This window comes from Rhinopithecus roxellana, chromosome 6 (genome assembly GCF_007565055.1).
Source record: "Rhinopithecus roxellana isolate Shanxi Qingling chromosome 6, ASM756505v1, whole genome shotgun sequence".
Lineage (NCBI taxonomy): Eukaryota > Metazoa > Chordata > Mammalia > Primates > Cercopithecidae > Rhinopithecus > Rhinopithecus roxellana.
In genome coordinates this window covers 46,011,880-46,037,799 of record NC_044554.1, presented here as the reverse complement: position 1 = coordinate 46,037,799, position 25,920 = coordinate 46,011,880, and the positions used below count along the sequence as shown (strand labels likewise).

Genomic DNA, 25,920 nt, shown 5'->3' with positions numbered 1-25,920 from the left:
CATCTCTACTAAAAATACAAAAAATTAGCTAGGCTTGGTGGTGGGCGCCTATAGTCCCAGCTACTTGGGAGGCTGAGGCGGGAGAATCGCTTGAACCCGGGAGGCAGAGCTTGCAGTGAGCGGAAATTGCGCCATTGCACTCCAGCCTGGGTGACGTGTTTGGACAAACGGAGGCAAGATGGCGCAGTTCCGGGTTCTTCACCTTCAACTTTCCCGCACCCGGGAAAGACACGGGTCGACTGCGCAGGCGCAACCCGACCTCCGACGGAGAAAACCGGAACCCGCCTAGCCACGCCTACCGACCCGCCCCCGACCCGCCTATGTCCCGCCCACTGCCCTCCCACTCCCGGGCCCAGGACATAAAAGCAGCTCCCGGCAGGCGGGCGGTGCGAACTTCCTCTGCCCCTCCTCGCGCGCGGGTCCGGGGAACCTTGCCCGAAAACGCCGGTGCGAACTTCCTTGGCCCCTCGTCGTATGCAGGACCCAGGAACCTCGTCCGAGAACACCTGAGCGACTTCGTCGGCCTCCACCGCCAGAGACTGGTGAACCTCGCTCCCTCCTTCACATTGGCTTGTAAATAAAGTTTTTTTTTGCCTTGCCTACTTGCCTTTTCTCTGGCATTTGCTCTGGGGGTCGCATTAAAGCAAATCAGGACAGAGCGAGACTCCATCTCAAAAAAAACAAACTTTACACGGAGAGATTGAGCCCCTAACTGTGTGAAACTACATGAAACATACACAGAGCATCCAACCACTAGCTGAAATCATGGCGACAAGAAAGGGAACATGTTTAGAATCACAGAAACTTTCCTCCAAGTTTGTTTCCTCTTGTCTCCTCTTGGGCTTTGTCTCCCTGCATTCAAACCTGCGCAATTTACCTGAAGCCATTACCTGAGTCCCAGTTAGTGCTCCATCTACTTTCTCCTCATTCTTTATCCTCCCTTTTACAACCCAAAACACCAAACCTACCCGAAAGGCATCATCATTCCATCTTCTTTGCCGCCTTTGTCTCTCTGCCTTTTTGGTTGTTGTTTTGTTTTGTTTTGAGACAGGGTCTCACTCTGTGGCCCAGGCTGGAGTGCAGTGGCACGATCATGTCTCACTGCTGCCTCAATCTACTGGGCTCAAGCAATCTTCCCACCTCAGCCTCCTGAGTAGCTAGGACCACAGGCACGCACCACCACACCTGGCTAATTTTTTAAATTTTTCGTAGAGACAAGGCCTCAGTATGTTACCCAGGCTGGTCTCGAACGATCCTCTCACACTGGCCTCCCAAAGTGCTGGAATTACAGGTGTGAGCCACCACACCCGGCCTGTCTATGTCCCTTAACCCCAACTCTACTGCACCATCCAAATAGCTTTGCTCAGTTTCACTGATTAGAACTTCTCTGCCACCAAAAGTTCCCAGCTCTGCTCCCATCACCCTTAGTCTAGCCCCAGCATCTGGCTCAGCCACCAGGTCCTCCTGGGCTTTTCTTTCTTGTCACTGTCAAATCCGGGTTTCCCTGCCTTCTCCTCAATTTATGTATTTATTATATATATATATACTTTTTTTTTTTTTTGAGAAGGAGTCTCATTCTGTTGCCAGGCTAGAGTGCAGTGACGCAATCTCAGCTCACTGCAACCTCCGCCTCCCAGATTCAAGTGATTCTCCTGCCTCAGCCTCCCGAGTAGCTGGGACTACAGGCACGTGCCACCATGCCCTGCTAATTTTTGTATTTTTAGTAGAGACAGGGTTTCACCACGTTGGCCAGGATGATCTCAATCTCTTCACCTCATGATCCGCCCGCCCTAGCTTCTCAAAGTGCTGGGATTACAGGCATGAGCCATTGTACCTGGCACTTTTTTTTTTTTAGACAGAGTTTTTGCTCTTGTTGCCCAAGCTGGAGCAACATCCACCTCCTGGGTTCAAGTGATCCTTCTGCCTCAGCCTCCCAAGTAACTGGGACTACAGGCCCGTGCCACCACACCTGGCTAATTTTTTAAATGTGATTAGTAGAGATGGGGTTTCATCATGTTAACCAGCCCGGTCTCGAACTCCTGACCTTAAGTGATCCGCCCACCTCAGCCTCCCAAAGTCTGGGATTACAGGCGTGGGCCACTGCGCCCAGCCTGTATTTATTTATTTATTTTGAGACAGAGTCTCATTCTGTCACTCAGGCTAAAGTGCAGTGGCACAATCTCTCCTCCTCCCTGGTTCAAGTGATTCTTGTGCCTCAGACTCCCAAGTAGCTGAAATTACAGGCATGTACCACCACACCTGGCTTTTTTTGTGTGTGTGTGTGTGTTTTAGTAGAGACAGAGACAGGGTTTCGCCATGCTGCCAGGCTGGTCTCGAACTCCTGAACTCAAGCGATCCACCTGCCTCAGCCTCTCAAAATGCTGGGATCACTGGTGTGAGCCATCATGCCCGGCCCCAATCCCAATTTATTCTTTAGTGATGACCTTTTTGTAACAACTGTGTGATTGTGTTTTGCAGCTTTTAAAATAGTTTTACACACATGTATATAGAGGTCTCTTCATACAGAGTCTCGTTTACAAGTTAACTTCGCCTTCCCATAGGATCTGTGTTCATTTCCTGCCTTAACCGCTAAATGGAACTGTTTTGTTTTTTCCGTCTTCATCTTCAATGTGCCTGGATTCTTCCTGCTATCATGCTTTTGACCAACCTCCATTCAGACCTTTCATTACCTTCCTGATAAAGTGTTATTTGTAAGTTTTCAGTACTCTTTCTACTTTGAAGCCCTAACTTCTCTTCCCCCCACCAAAACATTTTAAGTAGCCCTCTCCTTTATCCTTCTTTAATCTCTCTTTTTTTTGAGACAGAGTCTTGCTCTGTCGCCCAGGCTGGAGTGCAGTGGCCCGATCTCGGCTCACTGCACTCCAGTGAGCTCACAAGCTCCGCCTCCCAGGTTCACGCCATTCTCCTGCCTCAGCCTCCAGAGTAGCTGGGACTACAGGCGCCCGCTACCTTGCCCGACTAATTTTTTTTTGTATTTTTAGTAGAGACAGGGTTTCACCGTGTTAGCCAGGATGGTCTTGATCTCCTGACCTCGTGATCCACCCGCCTGGGCCTCCCGAAGTGCTGGGATTACAGGCTTGAGCCACCGCACCCGGCCCCATATCCTTCTTTATTCTCTCTCTACAGTCACTGTTGTTTTGTTTTTGTTTGTTTCTTTGTTTGTTTGTTTGTTTGTTTTTGAGATGGAGTCTCACTGTGTTGCCCAAGCTGGTCTCAAACTCCTGGGCTCAAGCCATCCTCCCACCTTGGCCTCCCAAGTAGCTCGGAGTATAGACATGAACAACCACACTGGCTCTTCTCTCTCTACATTCAGTACCACCACGGATTGGTTTTTTTTTTTTTTTTTGGGTGGGGGGTGTTTTATTTTTTTTTGACACAGAGTCTCTCTCTGTTGCCCAGGCCGGAATACGGTATACAGTGGCGTGATCTTGGCTCACTGCAACGTCTGCCTCCTGGGCTTAACCGATTCTCATTGCTCAGCCTCTGGAGTGGCTGGGAATACAGGCGTGCACCACCACACCCGGCTGATTTTTGTATTTTTAGTAGAGGTGGGGTTTCACCATGTTGGCCAGGCTGGTCTCAAACTCCTGGCCTCAAGTGATCCACCTGCCTCAACCTCCCAAAGTGCTGGGATGACAGGCATGAGCCATGCACCTGGCCCACCATAGATCATTAAAATCAGACCGTGACTCCTGGAACCAGATGCTGGAAGGATCATGTTGCAGGTAAATGACAGCTTACTTCCTGGCCACCACCCTGGGCTGCCTGGATATGTTTGCACATCCACCCTGCGCTGCCTTATGCCATAGGCCCCTTGGAGCAATGACAGTTCTTTTCCTTTATAAACTATTCAGATATTTAGAGGAAGTTTCAAGTTGATCCAACTGCGGTCCAGATTCCAGCCCAACTCTGAGATGTGTTCCCACACTGTGTGTTCTCTGTCCTCTCACATTGTCCTGTACCAATGGCAAAACTGGGGAGGCCCTGCTAGAAATGACTCCCAGTTTGCATGTGACGGAAACCCCAGGGATCAGAGAAGCTTGAGCATTGCATCCTAAATTGAATCCCAGAGAGTCACGCAAAATTTATGGAGTGTGGCTTTTTTTTTTTTTTTTTTTTTTTTTTTTTTGAGAGTTTTTGCTCTTGTTGACCAGGCTGGAGTGCAGTGCCGCTATCTCAGCTCACTGCAACCTCCACCTCCCAGGTTCTCCTGCCTCAGCCTCCTGGGTAGCTGGGACTACAGGTGCATGCCACCACACCATGCTAATTTTTTGTATATTTAGTAGAGACGGGGTTTCACCATGTTAGCCAGGATGGTCTCTATCTCCTGACCTCGTGATCCACCTGCCTCAGCCTCCCAAAGTGCTGGGATTACAAGCATGAGCCACCACGCCTGGCCTCATAAGTCAGGTTTATAAGCATAGGGTAATGAGAGTGATTGGCTCTTGAAATGAGGTGATGCCAGGAGGTGTGATCTGACTTCATCCTGTCATGGGGTGATGGCCAGCACTCAATCTGATTGGATCCTGGATCCTGCCATGTGATGTCCACTTCTTAATTCAGTCCCCTCTTCAGTTCGAGCACTTAGGTTCCGCCCTGTGGTTGCATGATTGATTCATCTGGACATGTTCAGGTTACCTAACTTTCACCTAGGGGTCTATGGCAACTGAAAAACAACTCACAATTTTGTTACATAAAAGTCGAATCAGATTGATCTGATGCATTTACACTTTGTGTACTGTAGACAGAGGATGCCCTCTCATTGGCCTTGATGGAAAGTAGGCAAGCCCCAAAATGGGGCTTAGCCCACAAGGTTTCTTGGCTTTGCCCAGGAAAAAAATCCAAGGGCAAGCCAGAGGGAGAAGAAAACTGCTTTATGGAAGAGGCAGTGTTACAGCTTCGGGGGTGTTATAGCTCCGTGACTGCTCCTACAGAGCAGGGAGTAGTATCTCAGGACAGTTTTGCAGTCATATTTATACCTACTTTTGTTTTTGTTTTTGAGACTGACTGTCACTCTGTCGCCCAGGCTGGAGTGCAGCAGCACCATCTCCACTCACTGCAACCTCCGCTTCCCAGGTTCAAGCAATTTTCCTGCCTCAGCCCCACTAGTAGCTGGGATTACAGGTGCACACCATCACACCCATCTAATTTTTTGTATTTTTTTAGTGGAGACGAGCGTTTGCCATGTGGGCCAGGCTGGTCTCGAACTCCTGACCTCAACTGATCCACCTATCTCGGCCTCCCAAAGTGCTGGGATTACAGGTGTGAGCCACCACACCTGGCCTACCTACTTTTAATTACATGTAGATTAAGGAGCAGGTAGTGTAGAAATTACTAGGGAAGGGGTAGGAACTTCTAGGTTGTCAGCTCATTGCCATGGAAAGTGGTGGTAACTCCCGGGTGTTGCCATTGCAACGGTAAACTGACATGGCACACTGGTGGGCGTGTCTTATGGAAAGCCGCTTCTACCCTGGCCCCATTTTAGCTAATCCTCAATTTGGTGCAGCGTCCAAGCCCCACCTGCAGAGTCAAGTCCCTCCTCCCACCTCAGCACTGCCGGAAAAGAGCTTCAGGATGGAGCCACACATGCCACTCAAGCCCAAGGGTCAGTCAACAGCCCAGAGCCCTAAACTCATCTGTGTCCAATGCCAGGTTCTGCGACTGCTGATTTACATGAATCAGCTCCATCATGCAAGCCTCATGACAACCCAATGAGGTAGGTGTTGTTTGAATCCTCATTTTACACACAGAGAAACTGAGGCTCCAAAAGTTCAAGTAACTAGACCAAGAGTACACGGTACAGACAAGATGAGAACCAAGGCCATCTGAGTCCTGCACCCCTCTACTACACACCATAGCTAGGAAGGATATGGCTTGGGCTGACTTGGGAATGAGGCCACAAGGCTGGGGTGGGGGGGGGTTGCTCAGTTTGTTTTGATTTGATTTGATTAGACACGAATGTTCTCATAAACATCCTTATTCAGACGCAGGTGCTTTTGCAGTTGTGTGACTGGACATGGGCTAGGACTCTGTTGTCCGTGGCTGGAGTCCAAAGCTGAGAACAAAGAAGGAGAAACTTCAGGAGGACACTCCCGGCCCACAGCACGGCACATCAAAGATCCCAGATGCCACCTACGTGACAGGCAGAAACGCTTGCGTGCTTTGCTTGCTCAGCCAGTTTTTCTGCTCCTCAAGTCTGGATGAAAGCAGTAAGAAGGAGAGACAGGACTTTGTAGAAGCCAAATGCCTTCTGCCTATTGGTGGGGGCCTCCCTCTCCTCCTCCATGACTGTTTCCCTCACCCCTCACCATGAAGACAAGTGAGAATGTCTTCAAAACCTGGGGACAGAGGCTGGGTGCAGCGGCTCTCGCCTGTAATCCCTGCACTTTGGGAGGCCAAATTGGGCAGACTACTTGAGGCCAGGAGTTCAAGACCAGCCTGGCCAACATGGTGAAACCCCATATCTACTGAAAATACAAAAAATTAGCTGGGCGTGGTGGTGGGCACCTCTGTTCCCAGCTACTGGGGAGGCTGAGGCAGGAGAATCATTTGAACCGGGAAGCAGAGGTTGGAGTGAGCCGAGATTGCACCACTGCACTCCAGCCTGCACAATAGAGGGAGACTCCGTCTCAAAAAAAAAAAAGAAAAAAGACGTGGGGCAGGGTGGGCAGGAGTCCCAGTCACTGGGAAGACCCCATATCTACCAAAAACCTCATCCTCGACCAGGCACAGTGGCTCACACCTGTAATCCCAGAACTTTGGGAGGCCAAGGCAGGCAAATCACGAGGTCAGGAGATCAAGACCATCCTGGCCAACATAGTGAAACCCTATCTCTACTAAAAATACAAAAATCAGCTAGGTGTGGTGGTGCACACCTGTAGTCCCAGCTACTCAGGAGGCTGAAGCAGGAGAATCACTTGAACCCGGGAGGCGGAGATTGCAGTGAGCCGAGATCATGCCATTGCACTCCAGCCTGGAGACAGGGCGAGACTCTGGAAAAAAATTAAATAAATAAATAAACTCAACCTCTAGTTGAGCATTTTTTAAAATAGGAGACTCTCCCACCTAGGCAGGTGGTGGGTGATTCAACAATCCACTCAGAGGGGAAGGTGGCCAGGGAGGGGCAGCAGCACCGGAGGAGGTCCACGTTCCAGCCATTTGAGTGGCCAAAGGTGCCTGAGTTTCTCACAGATCAAATGGACCCAGAAGCAGGGAGCTGGGCTTGAGCAGTCCAACTGGTGCCCCCACCCAAGAATCCCCACAAAAGGAGGTTGTGCAGTGCCCTGCTAGGGGCAGAAGACAGATCGACCGGGACAGGGGACTGAGTAGTAAGCAGGCCCCCAAGGCCCCCTGAGGGTTTCATCCCTGAACTCCACAAGCCAACGTTTGTGTGGCTGACACACAGTAGCAGTAGACTGTGTTTTCCAAAAGTGACCGTGGCAGTGTTTTTGGTCTCACATGTAATTCCAGAACCACACCACTTCCCATCAAAAGGTGGCATCTGACCAGGCACCGTGGGTCTTGCCTGTAATCCCAGCACTTTAGGCCAAGGTGGGTGAATCACCTGAGGTCTGGAGTTCGAGACCAGCCTGGCCAACATGGCCGTCTCTGCTAAAAATACAAAAATTAGCTGGGTATGGTAGCAGGCACCTGTAATCCCAGCTTCTCAGGAGGCTGAGGCAGGAGAATTGCTTGAACCTGGGAGGCAGAGGTTGCAGTGAGCCGAGATCGCGTTACTGCACTCCAGCCTGGGCAACAAAAGTGAGACTCTGTCTCAAAAAAAAAAAAAAAAAAAAAAAAAGGTGGCATCGCCAGGCATGGTGCCTGTAAAACCACACTTTGGGAGGCCAAGGCCGGAGTATCACTTTGGCCCAGGACTTTAAGACCAGCCTAGGCAACATAGTGAGACCCCATCTCTACCAAAAAATAAAATAAAATTATCTGGGTGTGGTGGCATGCACCTGTACTCCCAGCTACTCAGGAGGCTAAGGTGGAAGGATTGCTTGAACACAGGAGTTTGAGGCCAGCCTGGGCAACATAGTGAAACCCCCATCTCTACAAAAAAAAAAAAAAAAAAAAAAAAAAATTTAAAAATTAACAGGGCATAGTTGCTCATGCCTGTAGTCCCAGCTACATGGGAAGATGAGGTTGGAGGATCACTTAAGCCCAGGAGGTTGAGGCTGCAGTGAACCATGACTGTACTCCAGTCTGGGTGACAGAGTGAGACCCTGTGTCACAAAGAAAAGAAAAAAAAGGTGTGAGGGGGAACCTATTTTCCCTTCCCTTGAAACTAGGTGTGACTTTATGACTGCCTCAAGGAATTGAATACAGTGAAGGGGATGCTGGGTGCTTCTAAAATTAGGTTATAAAGGAGATGTGCCCTTCATTCACCTGTCCCCTCTGTCTCTGTCTCCCACTCCACTTCCTTCCTTCCCTTACCTCCTTCCTTCCCTCCTTTCCATTCCCTTCCCTCTTCTATCCTTCCTTCCTTCACTCCCTCCCTCTCTTTCTTTTCTTCTTTCCCTCCCTCCCTCCCTTCCTTCCTTTCCTCCCTCCCTCCCTCCCTGCCTTCCTTCCTTCCTTCCTTTCCTTCCTCCCTCCCTCGCCCTTCCTTCCTTCCTTCTTTCCTTCCTTCCCTTTCTCCTCTCTCGCTGGATACCTGTCCTTGGATCCCAGCCACCATTCTGTGAGGAAGCCCAGACCACATGAAGAGACCACTTGCACATGTTTGGATCCACAGCCCCAGCTAAGATCTCAACTGACAGCCAGACCAATCACCAATCTTAGGAACTGGCGAGCCTTCAGGTGGTCCAACCTTCGAGGCCCCCCAGAGGAGCCAGGAGGAGCATAGATGAGCCATCCATGCGGATCCGTTCGCCAAATGGAAGATTTAGGAGCCAAATAAACAATGTTTTCATTGCTTTCACCCACGAAATCGTTGAATAATTTGTTTTGCAGCTTAAGTAGCTGGAACACTGTGTTACTGAGGGAAGAATAACAACCAACAGAGAGAATAGACTCACAGCCAGTTAAGTAAGAGATTTTTGACCCTTTCCCTGTCCGTCCACTTTGCTCAACACAACAGAGAAGCCACAGCTTCCAATAGGAAAATAGAGGGTGAAAGTGTCTCCGAGAGTCAGATCACTCACTCCTGCCACCCCAGGGAGAGGGAAGGGGAGGAAGAAAAGCGCAGATCACAGTACCCTTCCCACAGCAGGTTCCCCAGCCACAGCCTTAGCCGACAGTAAAGAAGAAAACTCAGGCCGGGCACAGTGACTCATGCCTGTAATTCCAGCACTTTGGGAGTCCGAGGCGGGTGGATCACTGGAGGTCAGGAGTTCGACACCAGCCTGGCTAACATGGCGAAATCCTGTCTCTACTAAAAATACAAAAACTAGCCAGGCGTGGTGGCACACACATCTAATCCCAGCTACTTGGGAGGCTGAGGCAGGAGAATCGCTTGAACCTGGGAGGCGGAGGTTGCAGTGAGCCGAGATCACGCCATTGCATTCCAGCCTGGGCAACAAAAGCAAAAACTCTGTCTCAAAAAAAAGAAGAAGACGGAGAAGGAGAAGGAGAAGGAGAAGGAGAAGGAGAAGACTCAGCAAAATGGGACCTTGGGAATCAGATATAAGACTTGGGTTTTATTTTTGTATTATTATTTTTTTAGACAGAGTTTCACTCTTGTTGCCCAGGCTGGAGTGCAATGGTGCAATCTTGGCTCACTGCAACCTCCGCCTCCCGGGTTCAAGTGATTATCCTACCACAGCCTCCCAAGTAGCTGGGATTACAGGTGTGTGCCATCACGCCTGGCTAGTTTTTGTATTTTTTGTAGAGAAGGGATTTCGCCATGTTAGCCAGGCTGGTGTCGAACTCCTGACCTCCAGTGATCCACCTGCCTCGGACTCCCAAAGTGCTGGGATTATAGGTGTGAGCCACCATGCCTGGCCTAAGACTTGGGTTTGAAACTGGGCAGAATCTTAACTAATAGTAGCTAGGAAATATGGAATGTTCTCCAGGTGTCATTTAAAAATCCATTACCTGGCGGGGCTCAATGGCTCACACCTGTAATCCCAGCACTTTGGGAGGCCAAGGCAGGTCGATCACCAATCTGAGGTCGGGAGTTCGAGACCAGCCTGACCAATATGGTGAAACCCCATCTCTACTAAAAATACAAAAACATTAGCCAGGCATGGTGGCGGGCGTCTGTCATCCCAGCTACTCAGGAGGCTGAGGCAGGAGAATTGCCTGAACCCGGGAGGCGGAGGTTGCAGTGAGCCGAGATTGCATCATTGCATGCCAGCCTGGGTGACAAGAGTGAAATTCCATCTCAAAAAAAATCCATTACTCAGGGAAATGGGAGATTCAGCAATACAGAGGGAGCAATCATGGGTGAAAAATAAAACTATTTCATGTATGAGCATCTCTGAATTGAGACTGCCCAATAAAGTGATTATATTTGTCATGTAATCATATTTATTCCTACCCAACAACTAAGTATGGGCGCCATGCTTAGGGGCAGTGGGAATGTTTATTTCAAAAGGTAGATTATGTAAGATCTGGCTGAAGGAGTGGGAGTTTGTGTTCTCTGTTCACCTGGATCTCCAAGCTATGTACATTTAGAGATTGTCAGCCAGGCACAGTGCCTCACACCTGTAATCTCAGCACATTGGGAGGTTGAGATGGGAGGATTGCTTGAGCCTAGGAGTTCAAGATTAGCCTGGGCAACATAGCGAGACCCCATCATCTACAGAAAATTTTAAAATTAGCCAAGTATAGTGGCGCATGGCTGTAGTCCCTGCTACTCAGGAGGCTGAGGCAGAAGGATCACTTGAGTCCAAAAGTTCAAGGCTGCAGTGAGCTGTGACCACTGCACTCCAGCCTGGGAGACAGAGTAAAACCCTGTCTCAAATATATATATATATATCTGGAGAGAGAGAGAGAGTCAATTTCCCTTCTTCCCTGAATCTTCTCTCTGTTGTTTTTTTTTTAAAGACAGAGTCCTGCTCTGTTACTCAGACTGGAGTGCAGTGGCATAATCTCAGCTCACTGCAGCCTCCACCTCCTGGGTTCAAGTGATTCTCCTGTCTCAGTCTCCCGAGTACCTGGGGTTACAGGTGCACGCCACCATGCCCAGCTAATTTTTTTTATTTTTAGTAGAGATGGGGTTTCACTATGTTGGCCACGCTGGTCTTGAACTCTTGAACTCAGGTGATCCCCCGGCCTCGGCCTCCCAAAGTGCTGGGATTATAGACGTGAGCCACCACACCCAATCTGAATCTTCTCTCTTACTGATATTTTAAATTTATTTTTCTTTTTTTTTTTTTGAGACGGAGTCTTGCTCTGTCGCCCCAGGCTGGAAAGCAGTGGCGCAATCTTGGCTCACTGCAAGCTCCGCCTCTCAGGTTCACGCCATTCTCCTGCCTCAGCCTCCTGAGTAGCTGAGACTACAATCACGCCCGGCTAATATATATATATATATTTTTTTTGCATTTTTAGTAGAGACGGGGTTTCACCGTGTTAGCCAGAATGGTCTCAATCTCCTGATCTCATGATCTGCCCACCTCGGCCTCCCAAAGTGCAGGGATTACAGGCGTGAGCCACCGCGCCTGGCAATATATTTTTAAATTCTTATTAGGCAACACTGAAATGTCCATGAAGATGGTTCACCTATGGGAATGAAAAGTACAAGCTATTGTCTTTTGAGGATAAACGGAACATATTCCTTAGTTTCCTACAAAGGGCCCTTGTCTCTTCCTGTGAGACTTTTTCAAATACATATTTTGGACATTTCTCTTTCATTATCAGACTGTGGCAAGAAGGAAATTGCATGTGGAAATAACTCTCTAGGATAAGCAGAGCCTGCTCTTTCCCTTTCCAAGCCTTCTGTGACCTCCCAACTGGAAGTGATAGCAGCAGCACCCCACCTGGAGTGGCCACTGCCATGATGCTGGCTGCAATGGGGGAGCCACAGCTGGGACCGCAGCACTCCACGGAGCTGGAGGGAGCTGGGAACACATGGCAGCCCTCATTCCTTCCAAGTTGGAGGGACAGGAGACTCTCCCTCCCAGGAGTAGCTGCAGCAACCCAGTCACAGCCGCAAACCAGGGCTCCCCTTCAGCAGTGACTCCACCAGCTTTCACAACATGGAAGTCAAACTTAGGCACCCACAGTTTCTAGGGTGCCCTTCAGGAACTTTTATTTGTTCAGGGCAGCCAGCCACATTTTAAGCGCAGTGTCTCTTTGTAATCATAAATCATTATGTTTCATGATTCTTTCAACACTTTCGTCTTTGAGTTCCTTCGAAACTCTTGGGTAGATACCACCTGATCTTGTTGGCTGAGCTTATTTGCTGACTAGGTCAAACCCCAAGGTCTAGAACCTTGGGGTTACCAACGTTATTGCCTACATTCCCTCTGACTATCTGTGGGACCAATAACCTCATTTCTTGGAATCCATCCTTAGGAAGTAATCAAAGATGTTGAGGCCAGGCGCAGTGGCTCACACCTGTAATCCCAGCACTTTGAAAGGCCGAGGTGGGCGGATCACTTGAGGCCAGGAGTTCGAGAGCAGCGTGGTCAACATGATAAAACCCCATCTCTACTAAAAATACAAAAATTAGCCAGGCATGGTGAGTGCACAACTGTAATCCCAGCACTTGGGAGGCTGAGGCATGAGAATCGCTTGAGCCCAGAAAATGGAAGTTGCAGTGAGCCGAGATCACGCCATTGCACTCCAACATGGCAACTGAGGGAAACTCTGTCTCAAAAAAGAAAAGAAAGAAAAGAGGCCAGGTGCAGTGGCTCACACCTGTAATCCTAGCACTTTGGGAGGCTGAGGCTGGCGGATCACTTGCCGCCTCTGCCACCCCTGAAACAGCATGAACAACCCTTCCTCTTCCTCCTCAGCTTACTCAATGTGAAGACAGTGAGGATGAAGACCTTGATGATGATCTATTTCCACTTAATGAATAGTAAATATATTTTCTCTTCCTTAAAAAACAGTGTTCACATGATATGAATGTAGCAGATACTTCCAGGATACCAACCTCCTCTTCAATACAACTACAACTATGGTTTTGAACAGTGTTTAAAATAATATCAATAAATATTTATTTGTATATGAAAACAGGAAAAAGGTAAACCAAAGGCATGGGGGTCATGTTAGGGTAGAGGGATTAGAGGTAATTATTTTTCTCCATTTTGCAAATTTCCTTTAATGATAGTGTCATGGCTTTTTTTTTTTTTTTTTTTTTCTGATACGGAGTCTAGCTCTGTCCCCAGGCTGGAGAGCAGTGGCGCGATCTCGGCTCACTGCAACCTCCGCCTCTGGGGTTCAAGTGATTCTCCTGCCTCAGCCTCCCAAGTAGCTGGGACTATAGGCGTGCGCCACTATGCTCAGCTAATTTTGGTATGTTTAGTAGAGATGGGGTTTCACCGTATTGGCCAGGATGATCTCAATCTCTTGACTTCATGATCCACCCACCTTGGTCTCACAAACTGCTGGGATTACAGGCATGAGCCACCGTGCCCGGCCCTTTTTTTCTTTTTTGAGATGGGATCTTGCTCTGTGGCACAGACTGGGGTGCAACGGCGCAATCATAGCTCACCGCAGCCTCAACTTCCTGGGCTCAATCCATCCTTCTACCTCAGCCTACCAAGCAGCTGGGACCACTGGCACACGCCGTCATGCACCCAGCTAATTTTAGTATTCTTTGTAGAGACAGGGTCTCATTAAGTTGCTTAGGCTGGTCTCCAACTCTTGGGCTCAAGAATCCTCCCGTCCCAGCCTCCCCAAGTGCTAAGATTACAGGCTTGAGTCATCATGTCTGGCCCTGTCATTGCTTTTTAGTTCTCAAACATTTTTTAAAATGTAAATCTGGCTAGGCACGGTAGCTCCGCCTGTAATCCCAGCATTTTGGGAGGCTGAGGTGGGTGGATCACCAGGTCAGGAGATCAAGACCATCCTGGCCAATATGGTGAAACCCTGTTGTCTACTAAAAATACAAAAATTAGCCGGGCATGGTGTTGTGCGCCTGTAGTCCCAGCTACTCAGGAGGCTGAGGCAGGAGAATTGTTTGAACCTGGGAAGTGGAGGTTGCGGTGAGCCAAGATCTTACCAGTGCACTCCAGCCTGGGTCACAGAGCTAGACTCCATCTAAAAAAAAAAAAAGTAAATCTCTCCAAGCAGTAAGAGTCATGTAACCAAGCTACTGAGTTCAGTTTCTCCCATGAACTTGTCTCGGAACACAGTGGAAGTCACAACCATTAAAGCCTGTAGTCTCCACGACCCTTGCACAAGGTGGCCCCCTCTTATGCGTGCCTTACCCTGCAAGGCTGTAATTGTGGTAGGTTGTGAAAGCACTTTGAAGGTAAAAGTGTCTGTTGTTACTCCGAAAACTGATTTTAAACGGCTATAATAGCATATGCCACATGAGCAAAGCACAGAACCTTATAACTATGCTTGCTTGTGGAAAGACATCCCTTGTCCACAGACCAAGTATTTGAAACTACCACTCCACACAGCTCCAGGGCCCTGAGAGAAGCTACCATGGCAGCTTTGGGAAACCAGCCACCCTTGGCTTCACTTTGATCTTCCTCTGTCTACACCCTTGTTTCATTTCCTCTGCCACAGACGTTCAATTACCAGGTACTATTATTGCTTGATAATAACTATAATTACTACAAGGACGGCCTGAGATGAAAAAGACAGGTGAAATCGAACTTTCACATGGACTCGTGTCTGAGCTGGGGAGTTTGAGTCAGGGAAAGCCTGAAACCCCCCACCACCCGCTCCCGTTGATCCCCGCATTAACTGGGGACGAACAAGGACCGGACCCTCCAACCTGGAGGCTTGAAAACTCAAGGGCAAGCGCCTTGACCAGCGATTCGGAAACAGAGATGCAAAGTCCTCCCGCGCTCCTAGAGAGGACCCGGAAGCGCGGCGCGGTCCCGGAAGACGAGGTGCTGACACACTTCCGGCCTTTGTGACTCATTGTGTCTGTGTCGAGGCGTCGGGAGGGCCTAAATCTGTGCGGTGCCCTTCGGCCGGCCTGAGTCCCAGAGTCAGCTCCCCTTTCTCGCCCAGCGCCCCCAGGCCGCTCCCGGGGCTCACGGTGAGACTTGGGGCCGGCCTCTGGGGTGGGCGGGCGGGGCCGCGAAGGTGTGTACGCGAGGGTGGGCTCCGCAGCTGCGGCCCTGGGACCCCCTCCAGGCGGCCCCGGTGTTGTGAGAAAAGAGTCCATGCCCCTGCCTCCTGGCCGGGCCCGGCCGTAGGAAGCATCGCTCTCCCTGGGAGACGTCCCCGCCCCACCTCCGGGACCAGGCGGGGAGGGGGCGAGAGTTTCAGTGGCCGAGGGTGCCCGGAGACGTGGGGAGAATCCGTCTGCGGGCCCCTCTCCCGCAGTGTCGTCATCGCCCTTTGACGTTTCTGCAAAGGAGGTCGCGAGCGAACCGACCCCGGTCTTGATTTTTCTGCTCTCCCTTCGTCGCCATTTGCTTTGATTCCGGTGAGGTGTTTTTCCCCCCTGGGTCCTTCGGGACCTTGAGGTGAAATGAGCGGAAGGATGAGAGATGGACACATTTTGAGGTGCCGCATACGTTTCCAGACCTGCCTTTCCTCCTCCTACCCTCATCACTGAGCGGTGATTAAACAGTATTTGAAGCCTAGTCATAGTGGATAAAGAAGTGATTGGGATCTAGTAGAGATTTTATACACCCCACTCTTTCAGCTTGATGGAATGCTTTGAAGGCTTTGGAAAGGATCTGTCCGGGACGTTAGGTGGATTTTTAAATTCTGGATAGTTGCTCTGTTTGACATGGAGTGGGGTGAGAAGTGAAGGGAATTTGTGGAAATTGCACTGTGTCACTAGGAGACTGATTAGCTGAGTGACCTTGGATAAGACGAGACACACCAAGTCTTAATTTCGCCATCAATAAAAACTAACTGGATTTTCTCAAAAGGCCCTTCCGACTTCGAAGTGATTTGGTCAATGTAATTGAAAAATGAACCAGAGTTTAGCTTGACACTCCTCCGTCCCTCCCCTCCCTTTCCTGCAGTGCCCCCGGTACACAATAAGATACTTTCATTATAGAGAGTGGCTGTTCCATGGCCTGGGACCAAAGAAAGCATTTATTGTACGGGCCAGTGCTAGGCGGATTGGAGGCGGTCAATAAATACTTGTTGAATTGAATTGTGGAGAATTCATTGTAACCACATCAACAAAGCACTGTTAGTATATATGCTGAACAAATGTGGGGGAAATCGCTGTGTTACATAGGTAACCATGGTGATTTGCCCCAGAATGTGTATCCAGGTTTGTATCTTCTCTGTATTACCATACAAGATTCTTGTTTATTTCAGGCAGTTTTCACCACTCTTAAAATACTAACGAGGAAGCTAGCTACTTAGTCTTTTCCTCATTCTCGATTTAAAAGCATTTAAAATACGGATGAATAGCGTATTAAATCTAACATTTTCATTCTGTGGGAGTATCAATATTCTTTGAATAGCTAGATGTCTTTTAAGATAACTTTTTCATATTAAAACATTTGATAGCTCTTTTAAAAAAAATGAGGGTAAAGGGCAGTTTATTTAAACTTTTTTTTTATTTTTTGAGACAGAGTCTTGCTCTGTCGCCCAGGCTGGAGTGCAGTGGTGCAATCTCGGCTCACTGCAACCTCTGCCTCCCGAGTTCAAGCGATCCTCCTGCCTCAGCCTCCCGAATAGCTGGGACTACAGGCATGTGCCACAAGGCCTGGCTGATTTTTGTGTTTTTAGTAGAGACAGAGTTTCGCCATATTGGCCAGGCTGGTCTCGAACTCCTGATCTCAGGCAATCCGCCCACCTCGGCTTCCCAAAGTGCCAGGATTACAGGCGTGACCCACTGTGTGCCCAGCCTTTATTTACACTTTCAACACTATGCCCTGGAAAAATACTGGGCTGTTTAGAAAACAGCCTTTGAGCTTGTAACTTCAAGCCCTTGTTTAAGAAAATCGTTTCTGTTTATCCTAGGTGAGAACTGAGGTATCCTTAGCTGCTCGGGGTAATTTTATTTCAAGTGGATGGTATGTCAGTATGTTTTTCAGCCCATATTGACCCAGAGGTAGTTTCATACTATCTGGAACCCCCACCCTACCCCCATTTGACTGATAAGGATACAAAATGCCAGAGAAGTTAAATACCTCACTCAGGGATGTGCCACTTATTTGTGGGAGACTAGAATTCAGTTATTGACGCCTGTGCAGCTTTCACTATTACCGGAGTTGTCCCATTGCTTAATCTTTTAAGCAGGCTGAAAATTGGAATGTACGGTTACATCTTTTAAGCTTATTGAAAAAAATTAAGACATTTCTGTAGTGCCTAGTAAATGCCAGGCACTATTTTAAGTGCTTTGTATCTATTACCTGATTTAATCCTCACAACAACTCTATGGGACAAATGCTGATTTTTACTCCCATTATACAGATTTTACTCCCATTATACAGTGCATTAATCTCTCTAAACTGACGCATAGAGAGGTTAACTTGTTGACTTGCCTAAGGTTGTCAGCTAGTAAGGGGTGGAGCAGCTTTCGTGCTAACCTGAAACTCATCCAGCTAGCCCATGGAACAAATTTGAGGGCAACATTGAATGTAGAATGAACGGGCTTTTAAAAATTAGTAACATTGGGCCAGGCACGGTGGCTCAGGCCTGTAATCACAGCACTTTGGGAGACTGAGGCGGGCGGATCACGAGGTCAGGAGATCGAGACCATCCTGGCTAATATGGTGAAACCCCGTCTCTACTAAAAATGCAAAAAAAAAATGGCCAGGCGCGGTGGCTCACGCCTGTAATCCCAGCACTTTGGGAGGCACGAGGTCAGGAGATCGAGACCATCCTGGCTAACACCGTGAAACCTCGTCTCTACTAAAAATATTAAAAAATTAGCTAGGCATGGTGGCGGGCGCCTGTAGTCCCAGCTACTCAGGAGGCTGAGGCTGGAGAATGGCGTGAACCTGGGAGGCAGAGCTTGCAGTGAGCCAATATCAGGCCACTGCACTCCAGCCTGGGTAACAGAGCAAGACTCCATCTCAAAAAAAAAAAAGTAACATCAATTTAGTCAAGGGTATTTTTAAAACAGGCTTGCAAGGAATCATGCTAAGTGGTCTAAGAAGTACAAAGAGGCATGCTCTTGATAATCTAGTTGAGGAAGAAGGCAAGAAAAATTACAGAGAAAGAAACATCATGAGAAATTACCTAGCAAATGTTTGCTGAAGATTATTAGGGCCTTTTAGAGACAGTAGAGAAGACTCTGTGCTCAGATCATCTGGCAAACCTAAAATAAAACCCAGCCTTTCCACTGCTGTGATGGGTCTTCCCTGGACCCCAGAGTAGGAGCAGAGAGATACTGAGGGTGAGGATGAGGACCTATCCCAGTTGGGGGCAGAGGGAATGTGCCAACATCCGTGTCTATTTCCTGCGGACTCATATCCTCCTTAGAGTTGTGTCCTATTGATTCCCACTGACCTAAGAAATGTTCTGCTCAATAGCTGAGGCAGGATAAAACTTGCACAGAAGTAGGGATTTCTGGTGGCTGGACTCGCTATCACACTAGTTCTGCTCAGTTACCATGTTTGAAGATCCCACCTGGTTATGTTGTAGACAGTCCCCACTTGAATCTTCTGCTGTGTCTCCTCCCTTTCCCAGGAAGGGTTTCAGTCACATAGTGACCCTCCAGTGAAAACTGGGTGGTAGATGAGCCCCATTTCTGAGTGATTTTTTATTTTTTTCTTCGAGAAAGAGTCTCACTCTGTCACCCAGGCTGGAGTGCAGTGGCACGATCTCGGCTCACTGCAGCCTCCATCTCCCAGGTTCAAGTGATTCTCCTGCCTCAGCCTCCCGAGTAGCTGAGCTTACAGGCATGTGCCACGCACCCAGCTAATTTTTCTATTTTTAATAGAGATGGGGTTTCACCATGTTGGCCAGGCTGGCCTCAAGCTCCTGAGCTGAGGTGATCCACTCTCCTGGGCCTCCCAAAGTGCTGGGATTACAGGCGTGAGCTACCGTGCCTGGCCCTGATTGATTCTTCATTGTCAGCTTCATAGGCCTTCATTTTAGGATCTGTATACTCCATATGTCAGGTACAAGATAAATTTTGTATAATGGTTAAAGAGTTTAAATTGGGGAGTCACTTTTATTTCAAATTCTGCCTCTACTGTGTACTTGCTGGGTGAGCTTGGGTAGGTTATTTAATGGCAGTATACCTCATTTATCTTTATTATTATTATTATTTTTGAGATGGAGTCTTGCTCTGTTGCCCAGGCTGGAGTGCAATGGTGCAATCTGGACTCAGTGCAGCTTCTGCCTCCCAGATTCAAGCGACTCTCATGCCTCAGCCTCCCAAGTAGCTGAGACTACAGGCATGCACCACCACACCTGGCTAATTTTTGTATTTTTAGTAAAGACAGGGTTTTGCCATGTTATCCAGGCTGGTCTTGAACTCCTGACCTCAGGTTATCTACCTGCGTTGCCTCCCAAAGTGCTGAGATGACAGGCATGAGCCACTGCGTTGAGCCTCTCAGTTCTTTACATAGTGAGATAAGTGTAGCTACCTCCTAAGATTGTTATGTGGTCAAGTGAAAATGCTTAAATACCCAGTACCTAGAAAGCACTCAGGAAACGTTGGCTCTTACTGTTACACTTACGAGAGGGTTCTTGAACAGCGAGGAGAGGCAAGTGGTGTTTTAGCTTAGCTTTAAAGGATAAGTAGGATTTGAAAAGGCAGAGAGGACTCGGTGGGAAGTCCCAGGCGTGGAGTGTGATGTGAGGAAAGGATGGCAGTCAAAATACAAGGCATATGTAGGAAATACTGATGAGAGTGCTTTTGTTGCATAGCGAAGGTTTATGGGGGGATTGATGGGAAAAGAAGCTTGAGGGGAAGTTGGGACCAGGCACTGGAGAGTATTGACTACAAGGCCATAGAGTTTTAGAAAGAATAATCTGAGAGGTGGATCGTGGTAGAGAAGGGAGAAAATGAAGGCAGGGAGCCAAAGAAAGGAAGCTGGACTTCATGGAACTAGATAAAAAAAATAAGTATGGCCTGTGATCCCAGCACTTTGGGAGGCCGAGGCAGGTGGATCACTTGAGGCCAGGAATTTGAGATCAGCCTGGCCAACATGATGAAACCCTGTCTCTGCTAAAAGTACAAAAATTAGCCGGGCATGGTGGTTAGTGCGTGTAATCCCAGCTACTCGGGAGGCTGAGGCAGGAGAATCACTTGAACCCGAGAGACGGAGGTTGCAGTGAGCTGAAATCATGCCATTGCACTTCAGCCTGGGTGATAAAGCAAGACTCCGTTTCAAAAAAAAAAAAAAAAAAAAGGCCGGGCGCGGTGGCTCAAGCCTGTAATCCCAGCACTTTGGGAGGCCGAGATGGGCGGATCACGAGGTCAGGAGATCAGGACCACCCTGGCTAACATGGTGAAACCCCGTCTCTACTAAAAACACAAAAAAAAACTAGCTGGGCGACCTGACGGGCGCCTGTAGTCCCAGCTACTAGGGAGGCTGAGGCAGGAGAATGGCGTGAACCCGGGAGGCGGAGCTTGCAGTGAGCTGAGCTCCGGCCACTGCACTCCAGCCTGGGCAACAGAGCGAGACTCCGTCTCAAAAAAAAAAAAAAAAAGATGATTTTTGTGCTGTTATATGTACACGATCCCCTTTTCACCAAAATTAAGAATATGTTAGTGAGAGCCATATAACTAAAAATGCTTTTACTAGTTTAAAACTCTTGGTTTGTTCGGGCGCGGTGGCTCAAGCCTGTAATCCCAGCACTTTGGGAGGCCGAGACGGGCGGATCACGAGGTCAGGAGATCGAGACCATCCTGGCTAACACGGTGAAACCCCGTCTCTACTAAAAAAAATACAAAAAAACTAGCCGGGCGAGGTGGCGGGCGCCTGTAGTCCCAGCTACTTGGGAGGGTGAGGCAGGAGAATGGCGTAAACCCGGGAGGCGGAGCTTGCAGTGAGCCGAGATCTGGCCACTGCACTCCAGCCTGGGCGACAGAGCGAGACTCTGTCTCAACAACAAAAAAATAAAAATAAAAAATAAATAAATAAATAAAACTCTTGGTTTAACTCATCATGATAAAGCAGTCGAATTGTCTGTTTCTGAAACTTAAATTTGATGCTTAGTTTTGATGGCTGTAGAGGTGAAAAAGATAAATTCAGAAAGATTTGTAGCTTCAGATGGAAGAATCACAGTGTCAGTTCTGCTTAGTAACTTGTGATTGATCCAACCCATCAACCATGCTAAATTTTTGTTGTTGAAATTCAAAGAGTATATTCTTACAAACTAATCAGGCGGTGGCATTTTATATTTTTAACAAATAGGTTTAAGACCCACCTGAAATTCTTCATTTGAAAGATTTTTAAACAGGTTAGAAAATATTTCTGAGTCTCACTTTCTTGCCCAGGCTGGAGAGCAGTGGCGCAATCTCAGCTTACTGCAACCTCGACCTCCTGGGTTCAAGTGATTCTTCTGCCTCAGCCTCTCAAATAGCTGGGATTGCAGGCACCTGCCACCATGCCCAGTTAATTTTTTGTATTTTTAGTAGAGACGAGGTTTCACGATGATGGGCAGGTTGGTCTTGAACTCCTGACCACAGGAGACCCCCGCTCCCCCGCCTCAGCCTCCCAAAGTGCTGGGATTATAGGCATGAGCCACCTCACCCAGCCCCAAGTTCCTAAAATGTGAACATAGATGGATTTTTCCTGGATACTTGATATCATTTTTGGCAATTAAATTGCATAACAATGGAACCATTTCATACAGCTGTTCTTGTAATTGCTCTTTCTTCACACTTTTTTTAAAGAAGCTACTTTCTCACTCATTGGTGACTTTTTCTTTGATTTAGATTGACATTGGTTTTTACCTCCTAATGTGGCTAAAACGTTGCTCTAGATAGAAGCTTCATCTGTGCCATTTTCTTGTTGTTCACGTCTGTTTATATTACTAGTGTGTCCTGCAATTGTGGTTTCTCTACAAGAATCTTTTTTTTTTTTTTTTTTTTTTTTCCTGATAGGACCTTGCTCTGTCACCCAGGCTGGAATGCAGTGGCGTGATCATAGCTGACTGCAACCTCAAACTTCTGGTCTCACATAATCCTCGCATCTTAGCCTCCTGAGTAGCTGTGACTGCAGACACGGTCCCCATGCCCAGCTAATTTTTTTCTTTTTCATAGAGACAGGATCTCGCTATGTTGCCCAGGCTGGTCTCAAACTCCTGGCCTCAAGCATCCTCCTGCCTCATCCTCCCAAAGGGCTGGAATTATAGGCATGAGCCACCACATCTGGCCACAAGAATCTTTAAAGCTGCTTGTCTCTTTTATGAGAGTAAGATTAGTTAAAGCTGGATTTTTTCTTTTTTCTTTTTTCGTTTTTTGAGACAGAGTCTCGCTCTGTGGCCAGGACGGAGTGCAGTGGCACGATCTTGGCTCACTGCAACCTCAGCCTCCCGGGTTCAAGTGATTCTCCTTCCTCAGCCTCCCAAGTAGCTGGGACTACAGGTGCAAGCCACCACGCCCAGCTAATTTTTTGTATTTTTAGTAGAGACAGGGTTTCACCATGTTGACCAGGATGGTCTCAATCTCCTGACCTTGTGATCCACCCGCCTTGGGCTCCCAAAATGCTGGAATTACAGGCATGAGCCACTGTGCCTGGCCAAAGCTAGATTTAGAAATCCATTATTTCACATAACTGGTCTCTGATAAACCGGGCTACATCACAGTGTCTAAAATGAACGACACCTGTGACAGGTCAGCACAGACTAAGTAAGGGTATTAGTGTCAATTTGTATGTTAAATATGGCTTAATTTCTCTCACTTTTAAGATACAGACATTCTGATTGTTTTCTTTCTGTATCCTTTGCAGATCATCTTGTACTTTGGAAACCACAATTTAGACTGCCCAGGGCACCCATAAAAATAGCAAAAGTAGCTGGATGGTACAAAAGTAGGTCCCAGGGCTTCAAATTTGGTTGAATATTGACTCCAGTAGGCAGCCACCTGCTACTGAGCAAACCTAACCCCGGTTATGTCATCTGTAAAACGGCACTTAACAGTTTGGCCGACGTGCTAGGGCTGTTGTGGGGACAAAAGAAGATGGTGCGTGTACTGCTTTAAGCTTGGCACCTGGCACTCTGTTAACATTCAGCTCTCTGGGCTGGGCACTGTCAATGCTCCATTTCATAACCTGCTGTCCACCTGCAGGTAAATCACTCTGACTCCAGGCAAACACCCTGAGGGTGGAGTTGGCCTGTTTGAGGTTTCTGTTTGCAAATCTTGATATATGAAGTGACAGTGAAGACTGTAGTTTTTTCCTCTATTTTTTAGGATTTTTTTTTTTTTTTTTTGGACAGAGTTTAACTTCTTGTCTCCCAGGCAGGGAATACAGTGGCATAATCTCAGCTCACTACAACCTCCGCCTCCTGGGTTCAAGTGATTCTCCTGCCTTAGCTTCCCGAGTAGCTGGGATTACAGGCACCCGCCACCACACCCGACTAAGTTTTGTATTTTTAGTAGAGACGGAGTTTCACCATGTTGGCCACGCTGGTCTCGAACTCCTGACCTCAGGCGATCCACCTGCCTTGGCCTCCCAGAGTGCTGGGATTACAGGCATGAGCCACCACCCCTGGCCTCAGGAGCGTTCTGATAGTGCTTCAATGTGCTGCCTCCTATGAAGTGTTAGCAGCACAGATCACTTTTGTAAAGGTACGTACTAATGACTTTTTTTTTATACTTCAGGAATAGCACAGAAACACATCATAAAACCTCCCAGGACATAAAGGTGAGCACAGACCCTGTTTGGATCAAGTCAGTTCCTGGAGCCTGAATGATGACTGCTGAATCACGGGAAGCCACGGGTCTATCCCCACAGGCTGCACAGGAGAAGGATGGTATTGTAATAGTGAAGGTGGAAGAGGAAGATGAGGAAGACCACGTGTGGGGGCAGGATTCTAGCCTACAGGACACGCCTCCTCCAGACCCGGAGATATTCCGTCAACGCTTCAGGCGCTTCTGTTACCAGAACACTTTTGGACCCCGAGAGGCTCTCAGTCGACTGAAGGAACTTTGTCATCAGTGGCTGCGGCCAGAAATCAATACCAAGGAGCAGATCCTGGAGCTGCTGGTGCTGGAGCAGTTTCTTTCCATCCTGCCCAAGGAGCTCCAGGTCTGGCTGCAGGAATACCGCCCCGATAGTGGAGAGGAGGCCGTGACCCTTCTAGAAGACTTGGAGCTTGATTTATCAGGACAACAGGTAAAAAGAGGTGAAACCTGTTATGTATGAGCAGGGCACAGACGTTGAAAGTGGAGCCAAAAATACTGGCAGTCTTTAGGTCATTAGGTGGTTACTCTGTTTTAAAAATGTTCTGGCTTTCTCCCTGCATCCACTGGCATACTCATGGTCTGTTTTTAAATATTGTAGTTCCCATTTACAGAGTGATTTACCCACAAGCCCAACCTGTCTGTTTTCAGGTCCCAGGTCAAGTTCATGGACCTGAGATGCTTGCAAGGGGGATGGTGCCTCTGGATCCAGTTCAGGAGTCCTCAAGCTTTGACCTTCATCACGAGGCCACCCAGTCCCACTTCAAACATTCATCTCGGAAACCCCGCTTCTTACAGTCACGAGGTAAGAAGCAAGGTTTCATTTGGGGGAAGGGAAATGATTCAGGACGAGAGTCTTCTTCGTGCTGCTGAGTGCCTGTGATGAAGAAGCATATTAGGCCTGGGCAACATAGCGAGACCCCATCTCTACAAAAAATAGAAAAATTGGCCAGGCGCAGTGGCTCACACCTGTAGTCTCAGCACTTTGAGAGGCCAAGGTGGGCGGATCACGAGGTCAGGAGATTGAGACCATCCTGGCCAACATGGGGAAACCCTGTCTCTACTAAAAATACAAAAAATTAGCCGGGCGTGGTGGCAGACGCCTGTAATCCTCGGGAGGCTGAGGCAGGAGAATGGCGTGAATCTGGAGGTGGAACTTGCAATGAGCCGAGATCGCACCACTGCACTCCAGCCTGGGTGACAGAGCGAGACTCTGTCTCAAAAAAAAAAAGAAAAATTAGCCAGGTATGGTGACGCACACCTGTAATTCCAGCTACTCAGGAGGCTGAGGTGGGAGGATTGCTTGAGCCCAGGAGGTTGAGGCTGCAGTGAGCTGTAATCACACCACTGTACTCCAACCTGGGCAACAGAGCAAGGACACTGTCTCAAAAGCTACTTACAGAAAAGAATTAGGCTGGGCATGGTAGCTCACACCTGTAATCCCAGTACTTTGGGAGGCAGAGGCGGGCAGATCACTTGAGGTCAAGAGTTTGAGACCAGCCTGACCAACATGCTGAAACCCTGTCTCTACTAAAAATATGAAAATTAGCCAGGCATGTTGGTGCATGCCTGTAGTCCCAGCTACTCGGAGGCTGAGGCAGGAGAATCACTTCAACCCGGGAGGTAGAGGTTGCAGTGAGCCGAGAACCCACTACTGAGCTCTAGCCTGGGTGACAGAGCGAGACTCTGTCTTATAAATTAATTAATTAATTAATTAAAAAATTTTTAAACAATGAAAAAAAGCTGCATGCTTGTTTTTTGTTTTTAGTTATTCTATATTGTTGCCATTATTCCCAAATATTGGGGAAAATACAACTTACAGACCAATCTCAGGAGTTAAGTGTTACTACGAAGGCAAATGAACTATGCATAATGAACCTAGTAGGCATTATTTATTGAATTGTCAGCATTCCAGGTGTCCAGCACATTTTTAATAGGAAAGTTTTGGGAGCAGATGTCATTATTTCCAGCCTAGGTTTTAAAACACTCTAGTGTGTCATAAATTATCTTCAAAAGAATCATAAATCTTGTTTAAAGAT

At 48.1% G+C, this 25,920-nt stretch overlaps 1 protein-coding gene across 2 annotated transcripts in view; it reads left to right on the top strand.

The window, feature by feature from the left end:
* Positions 1 to 14,963: 14,963 nt before the first annotated feature.
* ZKSCAN1 (zinc finger with KRAB and SCAN domains 1) overlaps positions 14,964 to 25,920 on the top strand; it is a 30,373-nt gene continuing 19,416 nt past the window's right edge. For both annotated transcript variants that reach the window (XM_030932749.1, XM_010377676.2), the window contains exons 1-3: positions 14,964 to 15,136; positions 23,801 to 24,314; positions 24,533 to 24,686. In XM_030932749.1, the coding sequence (XP_030788609.1) occupies positions 23,889 to 24,314; positions 24,533 to 24,686 (580 nt within the window). In that variant the 5' untranslated portion in view covers positions 14,964 to 15,136; positions 23,801 to 23,888. The remainder of the gene's footprint in view (positions 15,137 to 23,800; positions 24,315 to 24,532; positions 24,687 to 25,920) is intronic.